At 43.4% G+C, this 11,625-nt stretch overlaps 1 protein-coding gene and 1 long non-coding RNA gene across 3 annotated transcripts; one reads left to right on the top strand and one right to left on the bottom strand.

Moving 5' to 3' along the window:
* Positions 1–57: 57 nt before the first annotated feature.
* On the top strand, positions 58–1,831 carry LOC115672791 (basic blue protein-like). 2 transcript variants are annotated; one of them, XM_030594737.2, is made up of 2 exons: positions 58–953; positions 1,329–1,831. In XM_030594737.2, the coding sequence occupies exons 1-2, from the start codon at positions 773–775 to the stop codon at positions 1,688–1,690; spliced, it is 543 nt and encodes a 180-aa protein (XP_030450597.2). In that variant the 5' UTR covers positions 58–772; the 3' UTR covers positions 1,691–1,831. The 2 variants fall into 2 exon arrangements, with proteins under 2 accessions (XP_030450597.2, XP_030450599.2); XM_030594739.2 differs by having other exon boundaries at positions 1,324–1,831.
* A 2,980-nt stretch (positions 1,832–4,811) lies between these two features.
* On the bottom strand, positions 4,812–5,195 carry LOC130135472 (uncharacterized). Its single transcript, XR_008814842.1, has 2 exons — positions 5,062–5,195; positions 4,812–4,966 (listed from the first exon to the last, which is right to left on the bottom strand). It is a non-coding gene; the product is annotated as an uncharacterized LOC130135472 (long non-coding RNA).
* Positions 5,196–11,625: the final 6,430 nt, after the last annotated feature.

Here is an 11,625-nt window from a genome sequence, read left to right as displayed (position 1 = left end):
GCATCTGAATAGACATTGATCACTTGCTGTTTGCCGGTCAAGCCCTAATAGGCTAATACTAGTGTTAATTTGGCTTTCATGGCCACCATGTCATGAAGGCTATTGCATTTTTCATGTGATTGCTCATCAATCAAATGGAACTCCAAATAGGCTGAGCAAACCAGGTACAGAGTTACTATTATGGACAAATTGGCTATTCACTGCTAACAACATCATAAAAGCAACAAAAAAAATGTGATTGCAAAGGGAAATCTCATGCCGATCGAGCCATGAGGTAACAGAGCGAAGGCCTTCTCAAGAGTGAGTATCGCTGTCCATGTCAAGCCATCCCCCGCGACATGCCTGCAAGTATCTATTCTCTTATAGTTTTGGATACCGTTGGACTTGGTGTATTCGTCCACAAAAAGACTTGGTCGTGCATTTTGGGTGGTGCTGTGAGGCGAGAGCAACACTTGGGGTGTACTTTAATCATATTTGGGGGGTAGACTTTTGGCTGTCATTTGAGACCCCAATAATTTTAATTCGCACACAATGTATGCACAGCGTGCAATGAGAAAGCGATCCTCCTCCATTGCTTGCACAGGAGTCCTTGTCCGTGACACATTTGTCATAAAGTCCACTTGCCTGGGTAGTTCTGAAGACTGGACTAAGTCCAATCAAACCATCAATAAATTCGTATCCAACTCATTAGCGGACACCCACCCGTTACAGAGCCATAATATACAAGAGACTGGAGGTTCCTTCGTCTCTTTCCATTCTTTCCAGAGCAAATATGGAGGAAACGAAGCTGTGCAGATACGTTAGCTCCTGCGTGATCCTCACCATCCTCGGTTTGCTTGTGGATGGTGCCGTGTCGGAGGTTTACACGGTCGGCGACAGCGACGAATGGAACAGCGGCGTAGATTACGGCGTGTGGTCTCAGAAATACAATTTCAGCATCGGCGATGTTCTTGGTGCGTCCGGGCTTCATCTCTCTTCTTACCTGAATCTATCAGTATAGCAAGTATCCGTTAAACTGATATCATTAAAATCCTGATGAAGCTTTTAGATGCGTGCCTTAGAATTTTGCACATATTCTTGCATGATGGGGTGATATATTCAACAAACAGTGATTTAACACCTAGGAATGATGGTGACGTAATAAAAGAAGGAACCTTTGTCATTTTCTTATGAGAAAAAAAGGAGTTGCTGCGAGGTTTCTTGATTAAACCAACTTTGAAGATCGCTATCCTGCTCAATGGTAAAACATGTCTCTCTCGACAGTAACGTTTATCCTGCAAGCCTACAGCTTGTAATCTTGGCTTGCTTCCTTCCTAATGTCAGTGTAGTCTTCAAGTACATAAAGGGCCAACACAACGTGTATGAAGTGACCGAGTCGACGTTCCGGTCATGTGACCCGAGCACCGGCGTGCTGGCCAAGTACGCAAGCGGCAACGACCAGGTCACTCTCACCGAAACCAAGAAGTACTGGTTCGTCTGCAATGTGCCCGGTCATTGCCTCGGTGGAATGAGGTTCGGCGTCGTCGCGAAAGTATCAAACAACACTGGTACCCCAGCTTTGGTTCCGCAATTGGGGCCTCCGCCGCCCCCGCAAATCAGCAAAAATGGAGCTTATGCCTTAAGGGGATTAAGCACGTGGGATTATCTGATCCTGTTTGGCGTTTCATTTCGGTTGTGTTTGGTATGGTGATCAAGATTTTGGGACCAAACGGTGGGTGTTAGATGAAGATGTCTGATCTATTCTTGAGTTTACATCTGACTCTTTCTTTCTCTCTTTTTTGATAAGTCAATAATTTCATTGAACAAGAACAAGGAGCAAAATGCTGGAAGCACACTAGTTAAGCCTTTTCAACCTGCTGATCGCACTAGTTACACCAACTCAACAAGTCCCCCAGTTCATGTAAAGAACTTCATGCCCATCCAATGATATTTTCCTTCTAACATCAGCACAATTAGCTAATCCACCTCCAACAGCATCCTTCAATCCTCACCATGATCAGATCGGCATTAACCGTAGAAGAAGATATGCATGGCTCTCATTGTGTACTGCGATCTAAACGAAAGAGAGGCGACTGTTGATGATGATTAATGTATAAGGTTTAGTAGTAAAGGTTGTCTTGGAGCAGCATCTTTTTCTTCAAAGTTAAATCATCGAACTTGTTTTTTTACGGGAAACTGACAAAGCATTATCAGAAGCATAGACACTGATATTTCTTTGTCTTTCGATATACAAGTACTCCTCCCCTTGTCGAAATCCAACATGTCTTAGTACGCAATCAATACTCACAATCTGTCTTTACTTCGTTTACTTGATGACTCTGCTGTATTACTGCCGACCAACTTAAAAGGCTCCTCTTTGTCGCAATGGTCCAAACACTTGCTCATCAACATCGGCCCGAGTCAATGAATATAGTTGATGTATAGTTTAATCGCATCAATTGCTTATAAATTATAAAGTACAGCTCTTTGACATCAAAATTGGCATTTACAGGATGTCAACAGTTTCTCACTGGGCTCTTGTTCTTGTTCCGAGCGTCCTGGGTCTCATGGCTTGCGTTTCTGGTTGTGGTGCTATAGGTATGGGCTTCCATGGTCTTGTTCTCGTTATGTTGTCCTGGGCCTATTCACTCTTGCTCGTGTATCTAGAACATAGTCTTTATTCTGCTTGGGTTTCTGCAATTCACGTCAATTCGTCATCGTCTAAGGATTGATCAACTCCAACACGTCGATCTAAAAGGAGGACACTTTGAATGGTCAGATGCGTAAAAATTGGTACTCAAGGACAGTGACAACTTTTCGACCAAGAAAAAAAAAGGACAGTGACAACTTTAACCAAAAATAAAAAGTACAATGACAACCAAAGCTACACTGACCAAAAAAAGCCAAAGCTACAAAAACGACGTCGAATTGTGAAATGAAAGTCCTTAAGGGTGCACCTTTTCAAGAAAATTATCCAAAAAATCTTAAATTTATTATACTTAGTATACTCAGTCATAAATATCTCAATTTTATTAATTGAGTTCCAAATATTTTCATTACCAATCAAGTCCATCTAGCCAAATTGATCGGAATATCGCCGATGTGGACACTAGCCGTGCCACATAGACCGGCCGGTGGTAACGTGAATAATTTTTAATAATATAATTTTTAAAATTTTATTTATTATTTTCTTTTTCCTTTTCCTCTTTTTTTCCTTTTCTTTCATTTTTTTCCCTTCTTCCTCTTCTAGCCGGTCGCTGGGCATTAGCGACGGCTGATGATCGGCTAGAGGCGAGAGCCGGCCGGCCAGCCAAGTCGAGGAAGAAGGAAAGAAAAAAAAGAAAGAGAAAGAAAGAAAAGAAAAAACAAAAAATTATAATATTATTAAAAATTGTTCACGCCGCTAGTCACCAGTACTTCATGACGGGACTGTCAAGGCCCATGTCACGATTTTCCCACTAAATTGGCTTGGATGGATTCAATTGGCAAATCTTGAAAACGTTTATGACTCAATTGGCAAAATTGAAAGGTTTGAAACTGAATCGGCAAAAGCGCAACGAATTTAGGACTTCTTGGATAATTAAGCCCCCTTTTCCGGGGCATTCGGAGATTAAACTAATCGTGCGGGAGAAGTATCTTCTTATCAGTATGTGGCCTGCCGTGATCCCCTTGTCACGTTCAAGAATGGACCTGAAAGTTTTTGTCTTTCCGCAGAAAACGTTGTCGCTGTCCTCCAACCAATCGGAAGTCTATTGCAGAGAAAAGAGAGAGAGCAAACGAAGCAAGAAGTCGTTTTCTCCGACTGCATTTGTGCGGTGTCGTGGACATTCCAATTACTGGGCACTTTGAACCATTTTCTCAATGACAATAACGTTTTCCCGCAACTGATAGCGCACTAACGACGATCGAAACAAAATAGAAAGTCCTGGTATTTCGAGGAAAGACCCTATTTCTGATCGATTCTCGCCCAATTTCAAGAGGGATCGTGATTTTTCCAGGCCTAATAATTTCTGAAGACCACATTTTTTGCATCCTAACTCTTGATAGTCCGATCGAAATCGAAGATGGCGATGGCATTTTTGACGTAAATGTTCAGCCGGTAGCAAGTCGGCCACGATGGTTTTAACTGGTGTTTGCACTCGCTGCAAGTTTCGAGAGCGAATTGCTGAAGTTGCGGATGCCATTTTTGTCAAATATCATTTGGACAAAGTGGTGGGGGGGAGTTGGAAACTGTCAAAAGATGCTGGAGGAATCTTCCAGCATGAAGTCTGCAGATCCTAAACCATTTTCAGATCTCTTATGGGCTTTCTAGAATGGTCGGCAAATTCCGACGCCGCGCCCTACCTTGACGTTAACCCATTTGAGAGTTTCAAGTTTGACAGTACGTCGCAAATTGTCTTCGTCTTCCTTGTAAACCGGGGCAAAGGATCCTCGTATAAGATGCCAAAACTTCAATCGGTGTCCTGACGATGGTCTGACGTTTTCCCTTTTCTGATAGGAACGAATTGGAGGGTGTGAGGAACATACGCGTGCGAGGCACTCTCCGCAGAACTCAACACACGGTACTTTGTTCTTTTGAATGATGTCCGAGAGACTTTTCAAGCAAGATCTTCCGTTTGAGTTTGGCTTGTCCGTATCATAATAGGACGTCGATAACGCCATTAGGGTTGGCTCCTTCGAAACTGATTCGTTTAACCCGATATTTCGTTTTCGATGAGTCGGAGCTTATTGTTGGAAGATATGCGATATCGTTGAGGTGATATGCAAAGATCAAGTGGGATTATATTTGATTTGTAAAATATTTTATTTCCTTTATTCATTTATGCATTGTATTATAAATTTATACATCATGTATTGAGCAATACAGAGAAAATATACACTGAATTTTCTCCCAAAGCCATCTCTCCTTGTCTTCGATCTTGCTTTCTTTCATGGTATTAGAGCGGCTTCGCTCCTGATTTAGCTTCCGCAAGTCCTCAACGATTGCCTGCCGAGAATTTGGACCTGAAAAAACAAGGTACCCTTCCGGCGAAGGAATCAGATTTTAAGCAGACGAAGAAAGGCTAAATGCTACACACTTACCCTCATCATGAATCAGAAACAACCATCATCTTCGGATCCGTCTTCCCCAGAAGATGTTACGGATTAACATGCCTCGGAGGATGTTACTAATCAACATGCCTCGGAGGGAGTTAACCCACAAATTCCACAGACTCTGGATTCACAGGCTGTGTTTTCCGGAGGCCAAGCCCAGCCCTTTTTTTGGCAACCCTATCAGGCTCAGACAAATACAGGGCAGCTCCTACCGGGACAAATACAGGGCAGCTCCTACCGGGCCCGCCCATCGTGGGCCAGCCAATCGGGGGCCAGCCTTTCCAATGGATACCGAATCCATGGTACCTTGGGCCGAACCCAAATGCATCATTGCCTGGGGCGAGCCAAGAAAATGCCCAGCCCAACAGCGGCCCACCAGCCGCAAGCGGAGTGGGCCCAACCGAAGGATCTGGAACAATCAATGCGGGGGTATCAAGCGGGTCAGGGAATCCGGGTTTGGGTCAAAATACCTACCCGGTTCTGCCACCCGGTTACTTGCCGTATCCAACGGCGTCCCTCACTGGCCGACCAGAGCCCGGCGACGTTCTCTACGTATCCACCGCCGATGGACCGGAGTTGCGGCTCATTAGCCACCTTCTCACGGGTTCTGGAAATTACTCGATCTGGGCACAAGATTTCCGACGAGCTCTGGTGACGAAGGACAAAGACGGTTTCATAGACGGATCTGTTCCGATCCCGACTGACGAGAGAATGGGAAGACAATGGAGAAAATGCAACCAGCTCGTTAGAACATGGATCGGGAACTGTATTAGCCTAGAAATAGCCGTCGGACTTCCCCCCACAGAAGATGCAAAGAAGATGTGGGATAATTGGACTGTGCGAGGATTTTTTCTCTCACCCAGGAGCTTTCAGAGCTAAAGCAAGGGAATATGAGCATAACCGCTTGCTTCAACAAGATGTCGGCCCTCTGGAATGAGCTCGAATCAGTCGAAGAAAAGCTCGAGGGGCCCGAAACCACGCTACAACAGTATAAGGCGATAAAAGACAGGGAGAAAACCACGCGACTTCTCTTGATTTTGAATGAATCCTATCTCACCTTTAGATCGCAGATCGTCGCCATGGACCCGGTGCCACCGCTCGGACGCATCTTTCAACTGGTGGTACAGGAAGAGAGCCAACGACTCGCCTCGCCGAAACATGCAAGGGGAGCAGAAAGCATCGCCCTCGCGACCCGCGGCGAGCGTCGCGAATCAGGTTCCAGAACCCTAGACCGAGAGAAGGAGTGGCGAGGGTTTGTGGGGAACGATCTGCAGCAGCAGATTAAAGGAAATGGGATGGACGGTGGAGATCGCACCTTGCGATCTGATGGCTAGAAAGGCACCGATTCCATTAAGGAATCGGACGGTGGGCATCAAACCCATTCAAAGACATCCAACGATCCAGGCTTTTCGGGTGCACAAAAAATTTTCGAGCAAAATTTAAAAGGAAAAAAATTTTGTGAATATTGCAAGCGGCCCCATCACACAATCGACAACTGCTTGGAAATTGCATGGTAAACCCGGGGAAAAAGGAAAGAAAGAAAAGGAATCCTCGGCTGCGGCTTATCAAGTCACTGGTCCAAATAATGATCAGCCCATCACATATGGACAATATCAGCAAATTATGCAGGCATTACAAAAATTAGACACTTCCAACAAGGGAAGTAGTTTTTCAGGTATTACTCATTGCCTGATAAATTCTATTTCCAGAAATGCTTGGATAATTGACTCAGGGGCAAGTGATCATATTATCTGTGATAAGGGATTATTCTCCATTATTCATAGAAAATTAAGTATTCCTATCTCTGTGAAATTGCCGAATGGGAATGTTACTCATGTCACTACGACAGGGACGGTAAATCTTAGTTCTCAAATCACACTCAAAAATGTCCTTTATGTCCCAGACTTCCAATTCAACCTCATATCTGTGTCTAGAGCTTGTGAAGAAAATTCCTGTCGAATTTTTTTCGATTCTGATACTTGTTTCTTTCAGGCCCTTTCAACTGGCAGACTGATGGGCTTGGGTAATCTCTCAGAAGGATTATATTTTTGGACCAACTTTCCCAGAAATTTCGATTTATCATGCATTCCTTTCAATAAACAATCATTGTGTAATTCGACTGCCAATGATGAAAATTTCCTTATGCATTCTAGAATGGGACATAGTGCCTTATTTCCTTATTCTCAGTGTCATATTTGCCCACTTGCAAAACAATCTCGTATACCTTTTTCTCTTAGCAAGAGTCGTGCTACCGATATTTTTTCTCTAATTCACATTGATGTGTGGGGGCCATATCACACACCGAACCATGATGGATCTCGGTTCTTTCTTACTATTGTGGATGATTATTCCAGAGCTACATGGGTTTTCCTTATGCAGTCTAAAGCTCAAGTTTTCATAACTTGAAGACATTCATTTCCTTATCAAAGACACAATTCGGAAAATCTATTCGACGCATCCAAACAGATAATGGAAGGGAATTCTTCAACCGTGAGTGCGACAGTTTTTTCTCATCTCATGGAATTTTACATGAAAGCTCATGTATTTATACCCCACAACAAAATGGGGTGGTTGAGAGAAAACGCCGCCATCTCTTGGAGGTAGCACGGGCGTTAAAGTTTCAAGCTTCTATCCCAGAAACTTTTTGGGGAGATTGCGTGATAACGGCGGCCTACTTAATTAATCGGATGCCATCGAAGGTACTCAATGGACAATCACCATTCGAGCTCCTATTTAATAAAAGGTCAGATTTGGACCATTTGCGAATTTTTTGATGCTTATGTTACGCCGCTTCTACAGGCCCTCGGGACAAGATGGGTCCTCGTGCTCGGCGATGTATATTCATGGGATACCCGAATCTACAAAAGGGTTATCGTCTTTTTGACACATTCACAGGAGAATTTTTCGTAAGTAGGGATGTCGTATTTCACGAAAACACCTTTCCTTTTGAAGATGACTCCTCCAAGGAAGATGTAGGGGTAAAAAACGCTCCTCGTATTTTTTCCACTGAAGAAGAAAGTTTCAAGGATCCCACCTATGTTCCGACTATTCGAGGTTCTCCAATACCTGACATAGTTCCCACTGACGATGCTTCTCCATTATCATCATTGGAACCAATGGAAGACGATGCGACCACTGAATATCTTCCATATGCTGAAGCATTATCACCTATTATGGAGGAAACTTCACCCTCACCTGCAAGAGACCCTCCACGACGTTCCGGGAGAATCACACGTCCACCCACGTGGTCTAAATACTATGTCTGTGCTACTCACAATTCACCAGGTATTCGATAACCCATCTCAGCTTATGTTTCATTCAATAAACTCTCGTCGGAACATAGATGATGCATTAGCCGAATATCTGAAGATCGGGAACCTTCCAACTATAATGAAGCCTCCACTGATCCACGATGGCAAAAGGCTATGGCAACTGAGTTGCAAGCCTCGATTGAGAATAAAACATGGGAGCTTGTGCCACTACCCCTCATCGGAAGCCGATTGGGTGCAAATGGGTGTACAAAATCAAGTATCGATCAGACGAATCCATTGAACGGTACAAGGCTCGTTTGGTGGCTAAGGGTTTTACACAACGAGAAGGTTTTGATTACCACGAAACATTTTCCCCAGTAGCCAAAGATGTCACTGTCTGATCTTTCATGTCGGTTGCGGCATTCCAAAACTGGAATTTACACCAAATGGATGTCCATAATGCTTTCCTTCATGGTGATTTGGATGAGGAGATTTATATGGAGGTTCCTCAGGGCTTTCGGAGACAGGGGGAAGATAAAGTATGTCGTCTCCGTAAATCCCTATATGGTCTTAAACAAGCTTCCCGGCAATGGTATGCCAAATTTGCGAATGCACTCATAGCTGCAGGATTCAAGCAATCCCGTTTTGACTATGCCCTTTTTACGTGGACAAAAGGTATGTCATCCATTTATTTAATGATATATGTTGATGATATACTTATTATGGGCAATGATGAAAATGCCATAAAGAGTTTCAAGCAGTATCTGCATTCCACATTCCATATAAAAGACCTGGGATCACCCAAGTACTTTCTGGGAATTGAAATTGCCCGTCCGATCAAGGAATTTCCCTCAGTCAACGGAAATTTGTGTTGGAAATTATATCAGAAGCAGGTCTGTCAGGATGCAAGCCAGCTGTTGTTCCGATCGAACAGAATATCAAGTTGACCACGACGGAATATGATGAGGGATCTTCTCAAGAAGATGATCCCATACTCAAAGATCCAGCAGGCTACCAGAAACTTGTTGGGAAGCTCATATACTTGACTATGACCAAGCCAGACATATGTTATGCGGTACAGATGCTCAGCCAATTTATGCACAAACCAAAACAGTCTCACATGAATGCTACACTGAAGATTGTCAAGTATTTAAAGAAATGCCCAGGACTTGGAATACTTCTTTCTAGAAAGTGCAACATGGAAATGATGGCTTATTGTGATGCAGATTATGCAACCTGTCCAATGAGCAGAAGATCTGTCACAGGTTTTTGCATTAAGCTAGGAGACTCGTTGCTCTCATGGAAGACAAAAAAACAGCCGACTGTCTCACTGTCTTCAGCAGAAGCAGAATATCGGGCAATGGCGAAAACTACTTGCGAGATAGTATGGCTGCGAGGCTTGCTGCAAGATCTTGGGGTACAAATTAAGGGCCCAACCAGACTATTTTGTGACAATGATGCCGCTATCAAGCTTGCGGCTAATCCTATGGTGCATGAGAGAACGAAACACATAGAAGTAGATTGTCACTTCACACGAGAGAAGATTCAAGAAGGGGTAATTGAAACAAGAGGGATAGGGACTGCAGAACAACCCGCGGATGTTTTCAACAAACCCCTCTGTCAGAAACAGCACACATATCTACTGAGCAAGCTAAGTGTCTTGGACATCTACAAGCCACCAGCTTGAGGGGGAGTGTTGGAAGATATGCGATATCGTTTGAGGTGATATGCAAAGATCAAGTGGGATTGTATTTGATTTGTAAAATATTTTATTTCCTTTATTCATTTATGCATTGTATTATAAATTTATACATCATGTATTGAACAATACAGAGAAAATATACACTGAATTTTCTCCCAAAGCCATCTCTCCTTGTCTTCGATCTTGCTTTCTTTCACTTATTGCAAAGGAGCAAGAGCAGTTGGGCAGCCTGCTACCTGCTCAAGAAGCTCAACACCAGTGAAGCTAGAACCCTATCACGACAAAGAGCTCTAAGGCTATCAACGTTGACCTTTTTTCTCAATCTCAACACCATAATGCAACCTCCCCTAATCCTCTGTACAATTAGATCAGTATCTACAATGAAAGAAGAAGAATCATGAATGCATTTGTTCCTAATGTGATGACAGATACGCGTTCCATGAAAGCTTACGCAACGGACATCGAAAGGGTTTTCTTTTAGAACCAGAAACGGCCCAGGTTGCCTCGGTAAAGAATGATAACGCGGAAGAGAGAAAAAGTGGAATTTGTGTATATTTCGATGTACGTTGAAGAAGAATACATGAATTCCACATTTTCTCTCTTATGTATACCGTATACAGAAATTCCATATTTCTCTCTTCCGCATATTATTTTCTTAACTTGGTATCAGAGCTAGTCGATCTTGAAGCACATCGAGTGTGTCACCCAAGTGTGCATCTAGAGCTAATCTTGCTTCTTTGTCATTTTTTTTCCCATTAAGTCCTAATCAGTCAACATTGATTTCAACATTATTTGTCTCGTCCGATAATCAACGTCAGTCTGTACTATTGTCGCATAGTCTGCAGAGCCCTGTCATCTCAGGAAGCGCTATCGAGTTACTGTTTTATAGCAAAGCCAGCTGCATCAGCCGCTTACTGTTTCTCTCCGATTCCCAGCTTGGTCATTACGATGCCAGCCGCACATGCCGTGTTGTTCGGGAACTATTTTAAAAGCAAAGCCAGTCACATCGGCCGCTTACTATTGCGACGCCAACCACAAAACTCCAGCGACCAGGTCATCGGGAGACTAGGTTCCATTGCAACACAACAGTCCCCACTTCCACCTAAACAAAACAACCAAGAAAACAAACTGGTATCTGTCTTCCGACCCCACATTGCGCCAAACCACAAACAGGACAGATTTGCATGTGCCGTCAAGATGATCTGTCATGGAGGTAAAATAATTTTGTGGGACTTGTTAAGGTCAATGGCGGGGTAATAATTCAAGGAGAATCTCCAAGGCTGTTGGTCAAGCTGTCTATATTCACAGGACATCGACACTTCACTTCGTGACATTTCTTTGCAATGCTTGCATGGTCACCAATATTCAATAGATATAGGCCAAAGCTTGAGTCTCTTTCAAAGACGGTTCTAGCTTTGCATAATGAACAGAATATAGTAGATATAGAACAGAGCTTGAGCATCTTTCGTGGAGGAATCTAGGTAGAGCTTCTTTCCAATGGGGCGAATTCAATCCCTCGTTGTAGATGATTTTGATCGGATTTTCCTCCTCTTTTTTTCCGTTATGAGAAAATTCAGCCTAAATAGCGACTTTCTAACT

This window comes from Syzygium oleosum, unplaced genomic scaffold, assembly GCF_021117445.2.
Source record: "Syzygium oleosum isolate NSW1041296 unplaced genomic scaffold, Sole_v2.1 Sole_v2.33, whole genome shotgun sequence".
Classification (NCBI taxonomy): Eukaryota; Viridiplantae; Streptophyta; class Magnoliopsida; order Myrtales; family Myrtaceae; genus Syzygium; species Syzygium oleosum.
Note: the sequence above shows the minus strand (reverse complement) of the source record. Positions and strands in the feature narration are given on the sequence as shown.